The sequence below is a fragment of the Entelurus aequoreus genome, linkage group LG02, assembly GCF_033978785.1.
Source record: "Entelurus aequoreus isolate RoL-2023_Sb linkage group LG02, RoL_Eaeq_v1.1, whole genome shotgun sequence".
In the NCBI taxonomy this organism is placed as follows: domain Eukaryota; kingdom Metazoa; phylum Chordata; class Actinopteri; order Syngnathiformes; family Syngnathidae; genus Entelurus; species Entelurus aequoreus.
Genome location: NC_084732.1, coordinates 32,643,633 through 32,665,095, shown reverse-complemented (window position 1 = coordinate 32,665,095; position 21,463 = coordinate 32,643,633). Strand labels below are relative to the sequence as shown.

The window sequence follows — 21,463 nt, the reverse complement described above, 5'->3', positions numbered from 1 at the left end:
GATAATTTTACTAATTTTCATTAATTAATAGTTTCTATGTAACTGTTTTTATATTGTTTTACTTTCTTTTTTATTCAAGAAAATGTTTTTAATTTATTTATCTTATTTTATTAATTTAAAAAAAAAAGGACCTTATCTTCACCATACCTGGTTGTCCAAATTAGGCATAATAATGTGTTAATTCCACGACTGTATATATCGGTATCGGTTGATATCGGTATCGGTAATTAAGAGTTGAACAATATCGGAATATCGGAAATATCAGCAAAAAGCCATTATCGGACAGCCCTACTTGTATTTTTTTCGGCTGTACGAGTCGTTCATATCGCGGAAAGGATAACCGGTTCTTCAGAGTTGCTCGAGAGGTTATCAAAAAGGGCGAAGAGTGCCAGATTTTACAAAACAATGACTATAAAAGTAACACACATTCCAGTGTAAGGGAGCAGAGTCCAAGAATGCACGAGTTTGCAGTGATCACTTTGTTAATAGTTTGTTTGATATACTTTACACCACATCTGCGGTACCCTCCAAGGTTTCTCATTGTCATCTCATTGGGTTGAGTTTTTTCTTGCCCTGATGTGGGATCTGAGCCGAGGATGTCGTTGTGGCTTGTGCAGCCCTTTGAGACACTCGTGATTTAGGGCTATATAAGTAAACTTTGATTGATTGATTGATTGATTGATATAACCTGACTCTCGCCAGATCCTTGTAGTTCACTGAGCTCCACACAAGGATCTGGGACTTCTCAATAGGAGATGTATTACAGAAGGTGGGGCCTTGTAAAAAAATAATTGTATGTGATTGGATAAACCACTTGTCCATTATCTTGAACGACGTGCTACTTCAACCACTCACATCGAAATCAACCCGTGACGCTGATGAGAGCGCCTCTGGGAAATCCAAAACAGAACAGCCGACACATTGGATAACGACAGAGCGAAAAGTTAGATAACTTTTACTGAAACAATGCAGCGATGTCAGTAAATGATCGATGTCGCAAAAAAGTTGCAATAGCAGAATCGATGTCAGCACACGACTCCTCGCTGCGTGTCACCAATGTTGTTTGAATCAAACAGTCGCTTCGGCGCTTTGTCACATCTATGAAATCCCGCCCGCCGATCCTGATTGGTTCATTATTTTTTGCTATCTTGAAGAAGTTTTCAATGCCCTCGAGCCCAGATCCTTGTGTGGAGCTCAGCGAACTACAAGGATCTGGCGAGAGTCAGGTTATATTAGATATGCTTTGGTGAAAATTTTGCTCCACAGTCACATTTAAAAAAAACACTTTTGTGTCTGTCTGCAAACAGTTCATGTGCGGAGTCTTTCCCTTAGATGTAAATGAAACCCTCAACGACACACCCTTTCAAAAGTATCAGAATTTATCTTTTGAATTTGAATATATATCTTTGTTTCCAGACATGGTTAAAAATAAACTTCTTAAACATTAGATACATTTTATTAATCCTCTCAAAAAAAAAAAAAAAAATGTTTTTGCATAAAAACACAAAACATACACACATACAGTATATAAAAACACACATTTAAGTGGACTTCTAAAAAGTAGTTACAATAAATAAAATCACTGCATGATGTTTCGGGAGGTTAAAATATAGAGAGTCAGTACATGATGTTTCTGGAAGATAATGTACTGTAAATTATAAACACCTGCTCATTCTCCGGTCGATATGGAGCAGCATAAAAAAGCTGCTTTCACCAGCTTTTATCTTGATACATGTCGCATGTCAGTGATATGCGTGTGCCAAGATAAGATGAAAATAATACTTTGACCTACCTAATCTTGTGTTTCCTGAAACCGCCGAAGTTTAGCACCTTGACAAAACAGTCCTGTGTAAAATGTTGTGGACAAACAAAGATGGAAGTAATTATTTTATAGACAACAGAGCATGCGGGGAAGCATTAGACATGGGAAACTTCAGGCAGCAGTCTCGACTGCGATCGCTCAGCAGAGACAAAGGAGGTTGGCTTACACAGAATGTACGAGGAGGACCACATAAATACCCCCGTCAATCTGTGACATCACAAATGTTAAAAAAAGATCCCAAAACACAGCATTCAGAGGCCTCCAAAACTGTGTGCAAGCTCATGCCCAAATACATGAATCTTATGATTCTGACGCTTTAGTATTATTTAACACTACAGTAGTATCCAACATGGTAACAACATTTTTAAGTCAGAAAAAAGGAACACCATCCCTTAAGAAAGTTGAAGTAATACAGCAGGTGTCATGAAGTGAAACACTACCGAGGTTGATGTTTGTCTTTATTACGAAAACTTTTTTTTTTTTACACTGAATATATGTAACTGAATTTTTTGCATTTGAATTTTGTGAACAAATCAAATTATGCTGACATTTTCACTGAAATTCAGTGTTTTAAAATACAGTATTTAAAGATTCAGTGTTAAAAAATTCAGTGCTGAAAAAATTCAGTGTAGAAAAATTTGATGCTTCAAAAATGAAGACCCACTCCTGGTAAATTAAGCCTGAAGCAATCAATCCTGTATCAAAACCAGCCAACGAGGTGTCAAGCTTGAAGTCACTGACACAGGTCTTGCAAAACAGCATAAAAAGGTCTGGGCATAATGCAACATAATAAACATTTTAATATGGTCCGCTGGATATTTTCAAACTATAGAAATGATTCCAATGGCAATAGTTAGAGTCTGTACTTTTGAGTGACATACGTGTTACTACGGTAACAATAAGAAGCTCTGCTCCATGTAGACAAAGTACGGGGCAGAGTGTGTGGGGCTTGTTTACAGGGCAACAAGTCTGTGACACGAGTGTCTACTGTGTCAAATGAAGGCAGATTTCTACAAAAAAGTTCTGCATAACAGTAATATTATATTGAATATGTTGACATTTTTCAACATGTTTTTTGCATTTTCGTTGTTCTTGCTCGATTATAAATGATGCAGATCAAGGAGGTGGTCTGCAGTAAAGAGCAACATTCATATATTGTCAATATTATGTTTTATTTTTCATAATTATTATTGTAAATCCCACATTCTGTATTTTATGTACATTCTGAGGGTCTTATTCAGTGAAAAACAAAAATGTCCATTCATTTTTGAGATGGTCTGTTATAACGTTTTTAGTATCAGTCATTGTTATGTGAGTGTTTGTATCATCGAGCGATCAACTTTTTCCCTTTTTTACAGAATCTTGGATTTTTTTTTAGCAACCTCCACTGTTTACAGTATTCATAAAAGGGGATAAAACATCTACAGCTAATCACATTGACTTGCCGCATGTAGTGTTGCATTACCTGCCTCTTTGTAAGAACTGTGTCACGTGACTTCAAACTTGACAACTCATTGGCTGGTTCTGAGACAGGATCGTTTGCTTAAATCTTATTTTGCCGGAAGTGGGTCTTGCGTTTTGCAAATTTTTCAGCACTGAAATTTTTTACACTGAATTTGTACGCACTGAATTTATAAACACTGAATTTTTAAACACTGAGTTTTTATACACTGAATTTTAAAGGCCACTGAAACCAACTACTACCGACCACGCAGTCTGATAGTTTATATATCAATGATGAAATCTTAACATTGCAAGACATGCCAATACGGCCGGGTTAACTTATAAAGTGCAATTTTAAATTTCCCGCTAAACTTCCGGTTGAAAACGCCTTTGGATGATGACGTATGCGCGTGACGTAGCCTGTGAAACAGAAGTATCGGTACCCCATTGAAAACAATACAAAATAGCTCTGTTTTCATTTTATAATTCCACAGTATTCTGGACATCTGCGATGGTGAATCTTTTGCAATTTGTTTAATGAACAATGGAGACTGCAAAGAAGAAAGTTGTAGGTGGGATCGGTGTATTAGCGGCTGGCTGTAGCAACACAACCAGGAGGACTTACTTGGATAGCAGACGCACTAGCCAACGCTAGCCGCCAACCGCACGGATGATTGGGTGAAGTCCTTCGTCACGCCGTCGATCGCTGGAACGCAGGTGAGCACGGGTGTTGATGAGCAGATGAGGGCTGGCTGGCGTAGGTGGAGCGCTAATGTTTTTATCATAGCTCTGTGAGGTCCCGTTATACTAAGTTAGCTTCAATGGCGTCGTTAGCAACAACATTTTTAAGCTTTGCCAAGCTGGAAAGCATTAACCGTGTATTTACATGTCCATGGTTTAATAGTATCGTTGGTTTTCTGTCCATCCTTCCAGTCAGGGGTTTATGTATTTTGTTTCTATCTGCATTTGAGCCCGATGCTATCACGTTAGCTCACTAGCTAAGTTAGCTTCAATGGCGTCATTAGCAACAGCATTGTTAACCTTCGCCAAGCTGGAAAGCATTAACCGTGTATTTACATGTCCATGGTTTAATAGTATTGTTGATCTTCTGTCTATCCTTCCAGTCAGTCCACGCCGTTGCAGTCCAGTCAGTCCACGCCGTCCCCGGCGTGGCGAAGTTGGTAGAGTGGCCGTGCCAGCAATCGGAGGGTTGCTGGTTACTGGGGTTCAATCCCCACCTTCTACCATCCTAGTCACGTCCGTTGTGTCCTTGGGCAAGACACATCACCCTTGCTCCTGATGGGTGCTGGTAGCGCCTTGCATGGCAGCTCCCTCCATCAGTGTGTGAATGTGTGTGTGAATGGGTGAATGTGGAAATACTGTCAAAGCGCTTTGAGTACCTTGAAGGTAGAAAAGCGCTATACAAGTATAACCCATTTATCATTATTTATTTTGTTTCTATATGCAGTTAAGCACGATCCTATCACGTTAGCTCCGTAGCTAAAGTGTTTCGTCGATGTATTGTCGTGGAGATAAAAGTCACTGTGAATGTCCATTTCGCGTTCTCGACTCTCATTTTCAAGAGGATATAGTATCCGAGGTGGTTTAAAATACAAATCCGTGATCCACAATAGAAAAAGGAGAGAGTGTGGAATCCAATGAGCCAGCTTGTACCTAAGTTACGGTCAGAGCGAAAAAAGATATGTCTTGCACTGCATTCTAGTCCGTCACTCTAACGTTCTCATCCACGAATCTTTCATCCTCGTTCAAATTAATGGGGTAATCGTCGCTTTCTCGGTCCGAATTGCTCTAGCTGCATTGAAAACAATAGGAAAATATGAGGAGATGATCAACTGACTACGTCACGCTTCTTCCGGTAGGGGCAAGGCTTTTTTTTTATCAGAGACCAAAAGTTGTGAACTTTATCGTCGTTGTTCTATACTAAATCCTTTCAGCAAAAATATGGCAATATCGCGAAATGATCAAGTATGACACATAGAATGGATCTGCTATCCCCTACTGAAATTTCATTTCAGTAGGCCTTTAAAACATTGACATTTTAAAGGAGCCATATGTAATAATCTGGCCAGAAATGGTACTGCAATCACGGCCAAAATTATGTAGTCCCCTCCCCCTCTCCCTGACTGAGGTTGCCAGTTACGCACCTGAATCCAGCTCGATCGACTGGGCTACTCCAAGGAACTTTAATTGGTCTTCTGGGGAACAAGTACATGTCTGTCTATCTGTGTTGGTCCTGCGATGAGGTGGCAACTTGTCCAGGGTGTACACCGCCTTCCACCCGAATGCAGCTGAGATAGGCTCCGGGCACCCCCCGCGACCCCGAAAGGGACAAGCTGTAGGTAGAAAATGGAGGGACGGATGGAAGTACAGTAGTTTGAAAACACAATTAGTATGCTTTTTATTTTCAAATAGAAACATGTATACATGTACATGTAGTAAAACACCGATTGGTTTTCGGGGGGACAAGTACAGTAGTTTGAAAACAAAATTAGTATTGTTTTTATTTTCAAATAGAAACATGTATACATGTAAATGTAGTGAAACACCAAATTGAACTCACTGCTAAAACGTTTGCCCAGTTTTGGTACTAGAGTAAATTTAGCTTTTTTTTAAATACCCTTCAAAGCTGTCGGCTTCCTCTTTATAGGTTTTGCATGGATCATACCAAGACCAAGTTGACTAAAAAGCCCGATGCTCATTCTGAGGTGTTTAAGTGTATACTTATTTATTCAAAGCGTTATAACGAATGTGTATTTTAAATCCACTTTCGTGGTTTAATGTCGCCGGTAGAGCATTTAGACGCCTGGTTTGCCCACAATACTTCCCCGCCTCTCTCGCAGTGGTTCAGTCCTCTCTCCAGCTGATCGGCCCAGGAATCCCCGGTGATTCCGTCCGTCATCGGCTTTGACGGCTCCGATGTTTCACTCTCCCTTTAGGCTGTTTTAATCCACTGGACTTTGTGGCCGCCCGTGTCGGCAAACTGCTCCTCGGCTGGTGCGTTTTGGAGAAACTAAGGAAGCTCTTCGCATCTTGTTCTAACGCGGCGAGTTAAAGGCCCTATTTTCCATCCCCGGATTCACCTGCTGCTACACGGAGAGCCTCAACACGGGAGACCGTCATGGGGGACACGGGGAGCGAGGGCAGCAAGCCCCCGAGTAACGTCAACGTCGTACCCCCGCGTTGTCCGTGCGGCTTCTGGGGGTAAGAGCGAAAACCTCTCAACACATGTCTTTTTTTTTTTAGCTTCACTGTCGACGGTTAGCTTAGCCGTTTTAGCCATTAGCGGTAGCAGCTCAAGCTGAGATGAGCTCGTTATGAGCCCCCGTCCTCCTCCCCTCCTTATTGTTTTGTAGCATTAGCTGCTGGCTAACCCCCGCTGGCCTCCTTCATGTCCCCCCTGACGGGAGCGGATAATCTAGCTAATGTGGCAGAAGCAAGAGCGCTAATAACATGGGATGGTAAGAGTGTTCGCAAAAACTTGGGAGAGGGTTTGTTTGACTAGGACTATAAAGTCGTCCGTGTATCAAACCCCTCACTTCAACCTGATGTATTGTCTATTTTGTGTTTCTGTGCTGTGAAGCGGCAGGATTCTGACACTGTTTTTGTTTGTGAATGCACCACAGAAGTGTTGTTTCGTAGTTAGTATAGCATTTTTAATAACACACATTCAGAAAATTCACATTATTAATTATTTTGTATTGCAACACCCCAATACTAACATTGGCTAAAATAAAGTCTTGTTGACTTTGATATTATCTGGCTGGCATAACTTAAAAACAAAGCCTTGGTTGACTACAAAATAGCAGGGAGAGCTCTAGGATTTTTCCTGGGGTTAATTGATTGATTGGAACTTTTATTAGTAGATTGTACAGTACAGTACATATTCCGTACAATTGACCACTAAATGGTAACACCCGAATAAGTTTTTCAACTTGTTTAAGTCGGGGTCCACGTAAATCAATTCATGGTACAAATATATACTATCAGCATAATGCAGTCATCACACAAGTTAATCATCAGAGTATATACATATAATTATTTACAATCAAGGGGGTGGGGGGTGGGTCGGGGCTAAGAAAATAATGATTTTCATGACTTCAGTTCCTATTTTTTCCAATAATATTAGTAATGATACACAGCACAAGCATTTGCGATATATAAAAGTCGTTTTAACTGAATTTGACCAAAGAATATTCAACAAAATATTTAAGCCTAACACAAGTAACGATGGCAACAATGTTTCACGTGTGAAGGTGACAGTTACAGCAATAGATAGTGCTAATCTTTATTAGCACCTGCTAATAAAGATGAAAAAGATTAAAGTAGCACTGATAGTCACACACACACTAGGTGTGGTGAAATTACCCTCTGCATTTGACTTATCCCCTTGTTCCACCCCCTGGGAGGGGAGGTGAGGGGAGCAGTGAGCAGCAGCAGTGGCCGCACTCGGGAATCATTTTGGTGATTTAAGCCCCAATTCCAACCCTTGATGCTGTGTAGGGAGGTCATTTTTATAGTCTTTGGTATGACTCGGCCGGGGTTTGAACTCACAACCTATTGATTTCAGGGCGGACACTCTAACCACAAGGCTACTGAGCAGGGATAACCAGGCAATACATCCAAAATGCAAAAATGAGTGTCTATCCATATGCATAATTAATGAAAACAGACCATTTTGCATTGGCAATATTGTTTTGGATCGCAACATAAGAAATTATTAATAGTAACATTAGTATTAGGCCTACAGGGTACGAAATGCAAACCGCTCAATTTACAAATACTCGCTCTGGGGGTGGGCCAAAAAAGTTTGCATTCATGCTGTGATTGGGCAGCCAAAATAAATTTGATAGGCGTTCGGAAAGATGGACCCAGTTGCTGATTGTCCACAGAAAGATAGACTCAGCCCGGTGGTAGGCTTAGCAAAGATTGACTCGCAGAGACGATTGGCTGCCACAAAACTGTCCTGTTTTTTGGGCGGTCTTATTTACATGGCACTATTTTTACCATATTTGGATAATCCACTGACCAAACCAGTAAGATGTCACAAATGGGGTGAATTTCAAACGGCTCCTTTGGAGGAAGTGTGAAGGAAGGCAAGATTGTTTCATAAGTATCTCCGTAATGCCTCCAAAGTTTGATTTAAAATTTTCGGGACTTATGCAAATCCCAAATACACAACAGCAGGTACCAATAGGTAAGACATGCTGGTTTTGCATATTAGGGCCCTGAAATGCTGGGGGAGTTCAACTGGGCCTAACCAGATTTCTGACTGGGCTATAACCCCACTAGCCCCGGTGTAGCGCCGTCCTTGCAAAACATGTTTTGGTTGCTTAGTTGGTTTAGTTTATTTCAAACATGCATCAAAGTAACATCAGCATGCATCTCTTGCTTACAGTTTGAAATTCAACATTTCCAAAAGGGAGTAGGAAGAAGATGATTTTGTTTATACATATCACATCAGTTACCAATACATTTGCCACAAAATGCTACAGACATTTGGCCCTAGGTAAAATCCTAAAACAAAGCCAGAATGCACTATTACCTCTGCAAGTGAACCTAACCTGGCCCCCAATTCCTGATGACCGAGCGAAAACTTAAATTTAAGGTCACAAACTTTTTGCTAAGCATTGACTTTCATTTTTAACTGTCCATTTGTCAAAAATACAATAAATCTTACTTCTTCAGAATAAGGCTTGATGTTGAGCAGAGCAGAGAGCAGCTTTATTTGTCCATTCTTAACATGTACAAGACACATAAGAACTGAAATTACATTTTCGGCACAATCCCGCTAAGAGCAGACATACGTTACAGGGAGACAAGACGGGACCGCCAACGGATCAGCCACTTAGGGCGCTCCTTAAAACCACCCTCACCAAGAGGCAAGACAGAAAAAAAAAAAAAAAAAATGTTGGAGTAGCTTATAGGTCTCACCATGGACATATAGTTTGGACTACAAACAAGCTACAAACAATAAAATTAGAGGACTCACACAAGCCGGAAAACATTTACAAACCCCGTTTCCATATGAGTTGGGAAATTGTGTTAGATGTAAATATAAACGGAATACAATGATTTGCAAATCATTTTCAACCCATATTCAGTTGAATATGCTACAAAGACAACATATTTGATGTTCAAACTGATAAACATTTATTTTTTTGCAAATAATCATTAACTTTAGAATTTGATGCCAGCAACACGTGACAAAGAAGTTGGGAAAGGTGGCAATAAATACTGATAAAGTTGAGGAATGCTAATCAAACACTTATTTGGAACATCCCACAGGTGAACAGGCAAATTGGGAACAGGTGGGTGCCATGATTGGGTATAAAAGTAGATTCCATGAAATGCTCTGTCATTCACAAACAAGGATGGGGCGAGGGTCACCACTTTGTCAACAAATGCGTGAGCAAATTGTTGAACAGTTTAAGAAAAACCTTTTTCAACGAGCTATTGCAAGGAATTTAGGGATTTCACCATCTACGGTCCGTAATATCATCAAAGGGTTCAGAGGATCTGGAGAAATCACTGCACGTAAGCAGCTAAGCCCGTGACCTTCGATCCCTCAGGCTGTACTGCATCAACAAGCGACATCAGTGTGTAAAGGATATCACCACATGGGCTCAGGAACACTTCAGAAACCCACTGTCAGTAACTACAGTTGGTCGCTACATCTGTAAGTACAAGTTAAAACTCTCCTATGCAAGGCGAAAACCGTTTATCAACAACACCCAGAAATGCTGTCGGCTTCGCTGGGCCTGAGCTCATCTAAGATGGACTGATACAAAGTGGAAAAGTGTTCTGTGGTCTGACGAGTCCACATTTCAAATTGTTTTTGGAAACTGTGGACGTCGTGTCCTCCGAACCAATGAGAAAAAGAACCATCCGGATTGTTATAGGCGCAAAGTTGAAAAGCCAGCATCTGTGATGGTATGGGGGTGTATTAGTGCCCAAGACATGGGTAACTTACACATCTGTGAAGGCGCCATTAATGCTGAAAGGTACATACAGGTTTTGGAGCAACATATGTTGCCATCCAAGCAACGTTACCCCTGCTTTTTTCAGCAAGACAATGGCAAGCCACGTGTTACATCAACGTGGCTTCATAGTAAAAGAGTGCGGGTACTAGACTGGCCTGCCTGTAGTCTAGACCTGTCTCCCATTGAAAATGTGTGGCGCATTATGAAGCCTAAAATACCACAACGGAGACCCCCGGACTGTTGAACAACTTAAGCTGTACATCAAGCAAGAATGGGAAAGAATTCCACCTGAGAAGCTTAAAAAATGTGTCTCCTCAGTTCCTAAACGTTTACTGAGTGTTGTTAAAAGGAAAGGCCATGTAACACAGTGGTGAACATGCCCTTTCCCAACTACTTTGGCACGTGTTGCAGCCATGAGATTCTAAGTTAATTATTATTTGCAACAAAAAAAAAAGTTTGAGTTTGAACATCAAATATCTTGTCTTCGTAGTGCATTCAATTGAATATGGGTTGAAAAGGATTTGCAAATCATTGTATTCCGTTTATATTTACATCTAACACAACTTCCCAACTCATATGGAAACAGGGTTTGTACAATGTATGGAGCAATCTGCTGACCTAACAAAGTTACAGTAAATTTGTGTCCATGCACTAAATTAGTCCAATTTCTCAAATAATTTGGTTCTAAATAAGCCTCCTGCAACCCATGGAAACACATGCATTTGGAAACCAGGGGCCGTACTTATCAAGCTTCTTAGAGTGCCATTTTACACTTAAGTCCTGAGAATTTGCGAAATTTAGTCCTACTCTCAAACTTAAGAATAAAAGCTTTTTATCAACGTTCTTAAGTCTAAGAATCACTCCTACTCTCCACGATATTTAAGAGACCTTCAGAGGTGTCTTAAGTGGTTAGGAGTTGCCAGCAGGGGATGGCACTGAGGCGAGAGAGACGTGCGCGAACGTTCAGGGAACGGAACAATGTTTTTTTTTTTTTGATGACGAGCAGCTGATCAAACGGTATCGTTTAGACAGAGCGGATATTATTTTGGTCACAGATTTAATACTTTTCGATTCCTTGTTGATTTCTGCATGTGTCTGCAGTGGGCTAGTATATATAGAGCCACCCACACCAGTTTCAAATTAGTTGCCTAATTAATGAATTGGAAAGAAAATGTTATGACAGTAGCGTATGTGTGTGGCCGTGAGGTGAGTGACGTCAGTGAGTGTGTGGGCGATAGAAGAGAAGAGAGGGAGCGGTAGCGTGAGTGCCGGCGGGGACTAGTTTGTTTTGTATTATTTTGTAGTTTATTGTCAAAATATACACTCCCATTGTCCACTTAAATATTTCCAAGATATTTCTTTATTCTTAGACAACGGATTCCCTTCCGTGATTGGTCATTTCTATGGACACAGAAATGACGTCACCTAAAATTCCGTTTACGGCACATAGTAATGTCGTAATTCAGCTCTGAGTGTGACACTTAAGATTCAGTCCTACACTTCGCTGAAAGTGTGAGTAAGACGCTTGATAACTAACTTTTAAGTGCAGCTTTCAGCGAAGAATTTATTTACTCTTAAGTCAACTCTTAACAGACTTCTTAGGAGTAATTCTAAGAAGCTTGATAAGTACGGCCCCAGATCTCGCAAGGGGGTATGTTCGGGGGGGGGGGGGGGTGTTTTTTTTTTTTTTTCATAAAGAAATACATTCATGTGTGCTTACGGACTGTATCCCTGCAGACTGTATTGATCTATATTGATATATAATCTATATATTGTGTTTTTTATGTTGATTTAATAAAAAAAAAAAAATATATATTTTTTTTATTTCTTGTGCGGCCCGGTACCAATCGGTGGTTGGGGACCACTGCATTAGAGAGTGTGCATGGACACTTGGACTTCACACGTAGATGTGAAAATACAAAAAAACGAAAAAACTAACTATTTGAGGAATCAGATTAATTTAATGCATGCAAACATAGTGAACGTCACAAATCATGGCAAATCTCAGACAACTCATTCGGAACAAGGCTCAGTTGTTTGATACATTTTTCCTCAATACTCCCATGTAGGGCTGGGCAATGAGGACCAGAACTGATACCGTGGTATTTTTCGTTTGAATAACGGTATCCAATATATATATTTTAAAAAAATAATTATAATGTTGCTAATGCAGTGCTAAAGATTTCCTCAGTGTTTTACGGCTAGGTAACCATTTTTGTTGTAAGCCGTAACGTAATGTGTAGTTTATTCTTTAAAAATTAATAAGTTGGCCGTTACTATGTCACAGCAAATTCCTTTCATTTTGTTTATGAATGTTAGGTGTATATCCTCACGTTTGTGCGCGGGATAGATAGAGCTTCTACTTGCTCACTGCGGTGAAAACCACTGGCTAATCGGTTTAAAATTACTTCTCAGCCAGTTTTAAACCGGGTTTTAGTTAAATATTTGATGCAGATAGTAGATATCATTAGCTTCTGTGCTAAGTCGCTCACAGAAGTGAACAACGGATGCAATTAGTGATAAAGTCACTACAAGGAGAGCAAATTGGTGTATGTTTAAATAAAGCTGTAGTCACTCACCAATTGCCAAATGCAGTTGCTGTCCAAGGCATTGCTCACTCCGGAGTCAAAAAGTCAGCAGCACCTCGTCATTTAAAAAAAAGTTTGATGCGCAGCACATCATTGCGCATCATGGTGCTTCAGAAAGAAGCCTCCACCTCCATAAACACTCAAGGCGTGGGGGTGAGCCAAAGAGGATGCCCTGTGCTTCGCCCGGCAGGCGCAGAGAAGAGCAAACAGCCGTAACAAAGGCACATCAAAAGATACCAGTATGGCGTTATTGTCTCAAATATATACCGCTTTCTCAAATATACCGGTATTTATTATAATACCGGCATGTCGCGCAGCCCTTCCTCCATGGATTAAATTCTAATTTTGGGGGGTTATGGAGATCCAAATACACAAAAACAGGTGCCAACATGCAAGAAAAGTGGGTTTTGCATAATATATGAAGGTGTTTAGCATAATACAGTATATCATTTGGGAAACAGTTTCATCCTGGAATAGATTATTTGAGTTTTTAGTGTTTTCTAACTAGCCATAACCTCTTTGGTTCCCGCTCCCAAACACATGTCAAAGTTCACACAGGCCCCCACTGGTGTTTGTGTTCTGTTTGAAAACTTTAAAGTGTTTGCTTGTGTGTGTCAGGCTTTTGGTTTAGTTTAAAATACAGTACAGGGTTTCCCCAAAACTGCCAAGAATACCTGTGGTGATGGGGGCGTGGTCCCCATGACGTCATCAAGTCATTTGCATAATTTGCTATGATATGTTTTTTGTTAAAAGGTCTCAAAAAATGTATACATGCATTAAAAACATCTGTTTTTATAAATTAGTATTAACATATACATGTATATTTGTTATCGTTTTGCCATATTTTCAACTGTTGCTGCTTTTTGTACAATGTACTTTGTTGAGATTTCTTCAAGTGTTCCCAGACTTGTAATGACTCTTAAACAATTAAAAACAACTAGCAACCATTTTATCATCTTCTTGTTATTACAAATTGTACTCGTGTTAAGACACAACGACCGCTGTCCCTCGATGGCGTGGACGAAAGAGGCGAGCTGCAGCGAGCATGACGTCCCACTTGCTTGGCGCTGTTGCTCTGGTTGGACTCACTGTCCTCTTAATATTTGCACATTTTGTAGATGGCTGTCCGCAGGTATATCTACAATGTATATAAAAATCACGTCCACATTCACATGCTGACATCACTCCAGACAGTCACAATGGAGTGTGTTTTGTTTACATCTGGCTTCGGTAGGGCAGTTTTCGATTATCAAAATATCTTTCCGGTAGTCACGTTTTCGCTACATCACTTGTGAATAGTGCGCAAATAATAATAATTATATATATATATATATATATATATATATATATATATATATATATATATATATATATATATATATATATATATATATATATATAAATTCATACTGTAACAACCAGCTAATGTTAATGTTTTATGTTAGTGTGGTTTAGGTCTGCAACTAACGATTAATTTGATAATCGATTAATCTGTCGATTATTACTTCGATTAATCGGATAAAAGAGACAAACTACATTTAAATAAATGATAAATGGGTTATACTTGTATAGTGCTTTTCTACCTTCAAGGTACTCAAAGCGCTTTGACAGTATTTCCACATTTACCCATTCACACACACATTCACACACTGATGGAGGGAGTTGCCATGCAAGGCGCTAACCAGCAGCCATCAGAGGCAAAGGGTGAAGTGTCTTGCCCAAGGACACAACGGACGTGACTAGGAAGGTAGAAGGTGGGAATTGAACCCCAGTAACCAGCAACACTCCGATTGCTGGCACAGCCACTCTACCAACTTCGCCACGCCGTCCCTATTTCTATCCTATCCAGTATTTTATCGAAAAAAACCCAGCATACTGGCACCATACTTATTTTGATTATTGTTTCTCAGCTGTTTGTAAATGTTGCAGTTTATAAATAAAGGTTTATTAAAACATTTTTTTTAAAAAAATTAAAACAAAAACAAAAAAAACCTCTGCGCATAGCATAGATCCAACGAATCGATGACTAAATTAATCTGCAACTATTTTAATAATCGATTTTAATCGATTTAATCGATTAGTTGTTGCAGCCCTAGTGTGGTTTGGATTTGATGTCATTTTTTCCCATGGTCGCATACACACCGTAGGTGCCTGAAAGGTGATTGGCGGATGATGAGGAAGTGTTGTTGTGTGCTTGGGAAAGTGCAGACTCGCGAGACGAAAGTTTTTGCACAGTAAGTAAAACTTGTTGCATTGTGCCGTTTGTTTTCGTAAGATTGGCAATAAAAGTTAAAAATAGCGTCAGACTTTGTGATTTCTTCTGGGGGCTATAATATATTATAAAACTTTAATTTGTTTTCAAGTAAAAAACAAACAAACCTTATTTTCAAGGTGTGGCAGTAATCAAAATGCTGTGGCGGTGCGCCACATTCAATTACATTATAAGGGGAAACCCTGCTGTATATGCACCCACTTTATTAATCCAAAACGTTTGCAGATCCTAACATGTTTTTCAGTACAGAAAATGAAAGAAAAATAAATATAGAATAATAATATTTAAACAAAAATAAGCTTTTATTGTCTTCACATCTCACGTAATAGCAATGTGACATTAATGCGTGACAACAACAGTGTTTTCATTTACATCATGATACATATCAATATCGACTGATTCCCACCACCCTAAGCTTAGCTCCTTTGAGATGTCATGTCAGTAACGTCAAACAGAATCACTGAGGTGACGAAGCTCCCTTTCCTGTCTGTTCCAATCATTCTCATTAGTAGCAGCAGTGGACCACTTACGGGACTGATTGGGTGTCCTGTTCTCCAACTTCCTTTGTCTTGATAAGCATATAGTCATTTCTTTCCTGCTTATGTTTCCTATTCCCTTTGATTAACCTGATTTGATTACCTCCGCCAATGAAAGTTTTGTTTTCTCCTTGGTTGTGATGTGTGGTCTGTAACTAGTAAAAACTTGTGATCATATGTTATTGAAATCGAGCAGGGTTTCACCTAGATAGCCAAGATACCTGTGACGGTGGGGGCGTGGTTACAATGATCCATCCATCCATCCATCTTCTTCCGCTTATCCGAGGTCGGGTCGCGGGGGCAGCAGCCTAAGCAGGGAAACCAGACTTCCCTCTCCCCAGCCACTTCGTCCAGCTCCTCCCGGGGGATCTCGAGGCGTTCCCAGGCCAGCCGGGAGACATAGTCTTCCCAACGTATCCTGGGTCTTCCCCGCGGCCTCCTACCGGTCGGACGTGCCCTAAACACCTCCCTAGGGAGGCGTTCGGGTGGCATCCTGACCAGATGCCCGAACCACCTCATCTGGCTCCTCTCGATGTGGAGGAGCAACGGCTGAGCTCCCCCCGGATGGCAGAGCTTCTCACCCTATCTCTAAGGGAGAGTCCCGCCACCCGGCGGAGGAAACTCATTTCGGCCGCTTGTACCCGTGATCTTGTCCTTTCGGTCATAACCCAAAGCTCATGACCATAGGTGAGGATGGGAACGTAGATCGACCGGTAAATTGAGAGCTTTGCCTTCCGGCTCAGCTCCTTCTTCACCACAACGGATCGATACAGCGTCCGCATTACTGAAGACGCCGCACCGATCCGCCTGTCGATCTCACGATCCACTCTTCCCCCACTCGTGAACAAGACTCCAAGGTACTTGAACTCCTCCACTTGGGGCAGGGTCTCCTCCGCAACCCGGAGATGGCACTCCACCCTTTTCCGGGCGAGAACCATGGACTCGGACTTGGAGGTGCTGATTCTCATCCCAGTCGCTTCACACTCAGCTGCGAACCGATCCAGTGAGAGCTGAAGATCCTGGCCAGATGAAGCCATCAGGACCACATCATCTGCAAAAAGCAGAGACCTAATCCTGCAGCCACCAAACCAGATCCCCTCAACGCCTTGACTGCGCCTAGAAATTCTGTCCATAAAAGTTATGAACAGAATCGGTGACAAAGGGCAGCCTTGGCGGAGTCCAATCCTCACTGGAAACGTGTCCGACTTACTGCCGGCAATGCGGACCAAACTCTGGCACTGATCATACAGGGAGCGGACCGCCACAATCAGACAGTCCGATACCCCATACTCTCTGAGCACTCCCCACAGGACTTCCCGAGGGACACGGTCAAATGCCTTCTCCAAGTCCACAAAACACATGTAGACTGGTTGGGCAAACTCCCATGCACCCTCAAGGACCCTGCCGAGAGTATAGAGCTGGTCCACAGTTCCACGACCAGGACGAAAACCACACTGTTCCTCCTGAATCCAAGGTTCGACTATCCGGCGTAGCCTCCTCTCCTGCACACCTGAATAGACCTTACCGGGAAGGCTGAGGAGTGTGATCCCACGATAGTTAGAACACACCCTCCGGTTCCCCTTCTTAAAGAGAGGAACCACCACCCCGGTCTGCCAATCCAGAGGCACCGCCCCCGATGTCCACGCGATGCTGCAGAGTCTTGTCAACCAAGACAGCCCCACAGCATCCAGAGCCTTAAGGAACTCCGGGCGGATCTCATCCACCCCCGGGGCCTTGCCACCGAGGAGCTTTTTAACTACCTCAGCAACCTCAGCCCCAGAAATAGGAGAGCCCACCACAGATTCCCCAGGCACTGCTTCCTCATAGGAAGACGTGTTGGTGGGATTGAGGAGGTCTTCGAAGTATTCCCTCCACCGATCCACAACATCTGCAGTCGAGGTCAGCAGAACACCATCCTCACCATACACGGTGTTGATAGTGCACTGCTTCCCCTTCCTGAGGCGGCGGATGGTGGTCCAGATTTGCTTCGAAGCAGTCCAGAAGTCGTTTTCCATGGCTTCCCCGAACTCCTCCCATGTCCGATGATGTAATCATATAATTTGCTGTGATATTTTTAAAAAAAAAATCTAAATAGAAATGTATACTCTACCTAGATTTAAAACAAATATGTGGTATTAATTAGTGTTAGCATGTATTTTTATATTATGCAATTTTGTTGTATTTTCAATTAATTCTCCTTATTGTACAAGGTACTTTGTTGAGAATTTTTCAATTGTCGAAGAGACTTTGAGACTTTTTTTTTATTATTAAAAATGACGAGCAACAAATCTAGCATCTTTTTCTGGTGTTAATATTGAATGTAATCTTGTTTAGAGACTCCTGTCCATCGATGTCCCTGACGAAATCTCTCCTTAAAAGCCACCACTGTCCTCCTAAAATTTGCACATTTTATGGATCGCTGTCCACGGGTATCCGTAAAGTTACGTCCACATGCCGACTACGCTCCAGACAATCGTGTGCGTCTTGTTTACATCACAACATATGGTTTCAGCAGCACTGTTTTCAGATATCAAAGTCTTTTTACGGTGGCTGAATTTCGGTGCATCACTAGCCAATAGTGCGCAAATAATAGGCTATAAAAAACCATTCATACTGTAACGACCTGTTGGTGGTAATGTTTTATGTTTGTGTGGGTTTTGATGGGTTTGATGTTTATTTTTTCCCATGAAGTGAGCAATATGTTATATATATATCTATATATAACACTTTTTCTCTAGCGACTCAAAGCGCTTTACTAAGTGAAACCCATTATCTACATCTTTTAAGCTACATTTAAACCAGTGTGAGTGGCACATGGACAGGTGGGTCAAGTGTCTTGCCCAAGCACGCGACTGCAGTGACGAGGATGGCGGAAGCAGGAACCCTCAAGTTGCTGGCACGGCCGCTCTACCAACCAAACCACGCCACTCCATGATTTCAAACACACCGTCCGTGCTTGAAAGCGGATTGGCGGAGAATGAAGAAGTGTTGCGTGTTCGGCAAAGCATGGAGACAAAAGTGTTTGCATCAGAGATAACACTTGTTGGAATAGGTCTGGCTGTTAGCATTAGATTGGCAATAGTAGTTAAAAATAGCGATCTTCTGACTTTTGACTTCTTCTGGAGGCTACAATACATTATATTCATTTGATTTGTTTTCACGTAAAAAAACGTTATTTTTAAGGCGTTGCGGCCATTATTTTACCGTGGCGGTGCGCCATGTTCAGTTACATTAAGGGAAAACCCTGTCGAGTATTTAGTTTTGCTAAGAATTAAGGCAGACTTTATTAACTTTCTAGATCTTCACTGTGGAGAAATTTAGCATGTAGTCTCAATTTGACCAAAATACATCTATAATCTCTAAATTAATAGTGTCATATTTGGAAATGGCAGTGACCTGGGTGAGGTTTGTGTCGGAGTCTACGAGATCCGTGTGTGGAAGGTCGTAAAGGATAGAGAAAAGATTGTTTTTTTCGGACATTTCCTAAAGTTTTCAATAAAATCCATCTATAATGTTTTGAGTTATGTTGCTAACTAAGAGATAAACAAACCCTACGACGAAAAACAACCTCTTTAGTCTGAATATACTGCAAGGCAAAGTCGCCGCCTTCGTCTGGAGTGTTTCTAAGAAGACACATAAAGGTGGTCCGAAGTTGTGACGTTTTAATCCACATTTTTTTCAATAACATTGAATCAACTCATTTTTTAAATGGATTTGTTATCCATGTTTTAAGTAGGCTATGCGGCAGGCAAAAATAAATTCATTGGTGACACTGTACTGCGGGGAACACACCGCCCAGAAAATATATTTGATGCCAAGGAGGCCAAGCATCAATTTGTGAGGTCTTTACATGATTAAAAGTTAAATTGCCAGCAAACTTTTTTTGAGAATTAGCATTTTCCAAAGTTATATAAGATGTCCACTACAGAGGACACTGTTTCTCTGAAGTTAAAATTTGAAAGACATTACCGTGAACATTACTGTTTTACTTTTGTTACACTGGATGTTTATGTTGTCAGTTTAAAGACACCTAACTGAAAGTATATTTAAAAAAATAATATATATATATATATATATATATATATATATATATATATATATATATATATATATACACCGTATTTTTCGGACTATAAGTCGCTTCGAGTATAGGTCGCACCGGCCAAAAATGCACAATACAGAAGGAAAAAAACATATATACGTCGCACTGGAGTATAAGTCACATTTTTGGGGGAAATTGATTTGATAAAATCCAACACCAAAAATAGACATTTGAAAGGCAATTTAAAATAAATAAAGAATAGTGAACAACAGGCTGAATAAGTGTACGTTATATGACGCATAAATAACCAACTGAGAACGTGCCTGGTATGTTAACGCAACACATCATGGCAAGTCATTCAAATAACTATAACATATAGAACATGCTATACGTTTACCAAACAATCTGTCACTCCCGATCGCTAAATCTGATTAAATCTTCCTCCCCGGTGTCACCTCTGGTATGTCCTTTCTTTCTTTCTTTCTCGATCGCCGTTCTCTGCTGCATATTTCACACCGTCCGGCTTGTAATCTGCAGTATATGATTTCCTTTTCGGTGCCAATTTAGTTCAGCCCTTCTCAGTTTTTATAAGTTACCACCAATGTTGATGTGATCCATTTTACTAGCTACGGCAGTAGCATATAGCAGTTAGCATCTTATGACCCACAATGCACTTCTGCCGTGACCCTTATTGGTTGACGTGTGAGTGACGATTGCTGACGTGTGTGTGACGATTGCTGCCATTTGCTTCGTCTCTTACGCGAATGAGATAAATAATATTATTTGATATTTTACGGTAATGTGTTAATAATTTTACACATAAGTCGCTCCGGAGTGTATGTCGCACCCATGGCCAAACTATTAAAAAAACTGCGATTTATAATCCGAAAAATACGGTGTATATATATATATATATATATATATATATATATATATATATATATATATATATATATATATATATATATATATATATATATGTGTATATATATATATATATACCGTATTTTCCGCACCATAAGGCGCCCCGTGTTATTAGCCGCACGTTTAATGAACGGCATATTTCAAAACTTTGTTTACCTATTAGCCGCCCCGTGCTATTAGCCGCACCTACGCTACGCTAAAGGGAATGTCAACAAAACAGTCAGATAGGTCAGTCAAACTTTAATAATATATTACAAACCAGCGGTCTAACAACTCTGTTCACTCCCAAAATGTAATGTGCAAATGTGCAATCACAAAAATAGTGCAGAGCAATAATAGCAACATCAATAACTCAACGTTGCTCATACGTTAGTGTCACACAACACACAAAATAAACATTTAAAGCTTACTTTCTTAAGTTATTACTCATCCACAAATCCCTCGAATTATTCTTCTTCGGTGTGCTTCACTTGTGTTTTGACACCATCGATGATGTGGACGCGCATGCAGTCATAGATCAACAGGGACGGCGCTGCGTGAAAAAAGTCACCCGGTGTCTTCGCGTAAACGTCTATCAACCACTCGCTCATTTTTTCTTCATCCATCCATCCCTTCGAGTTAGCTTTTATGATGACGCCGGCTGGAAAGTTCTCTTTTGGCAAGGTCTTCCTTTTGAATATCACCGTGGGCGGAAGTTTCTGGCCGTTAGCATGGCAAGCTAGAACCACAGTAGGACGACTTCTCATTCCCTGTGGTGCGAATATTCACCGTACGTGTTCCCGTTGTATCCACAGTGCGGTTCACATGAATATCAAAAGTCAGTGGAACCTTGTAC

The 21,463-nt window shown here is 40.7% G+C and overlaps 1 protein-coding gene and 1 long non-coding RNA gene across 2 annotated transcripts in view; one reads left to right on the top strand and one right to left on the bottom strand.

Moving 5' to 3' along the window:
• The window catches only part of LOC133632725 (uncharacterized), a 47,236-nt gene extending 44,807 nt beyond the window's left edge, over positions 1-2,429 (bottom strand). Inside the window, exon 1 of the long non-coding RNA XR_009821696.1 lies at positions 1,793-2,429. This is a non-coding gene — a long non-coding RNA (uncharacterized LOC133632725). The remainder of the gene's footprint in view (positions 1-1,792) is intronic.
• Positions 2,430-6,117: 3,688 nt separating this feature from the next.
• The window catches only part of LOC133632714 (AN1-type zinc finger protein 3-like), a 54,580-nt gene continuing 39,234 nt past the window's right edge, over positions 6,118-21,463 (top strand). The window contains exon 1 of the mRNA XM_062025324.1: positions 6,118-6,487. Coding sequence (XP_061881308.1) covers positions 6,405-6,487 — 83 coding nt within the window. The 5' untranslated portion in view covers positions 6,118-6,404. The remainder of the gene's footprint in view (positions 6,488-21,463) is intronic.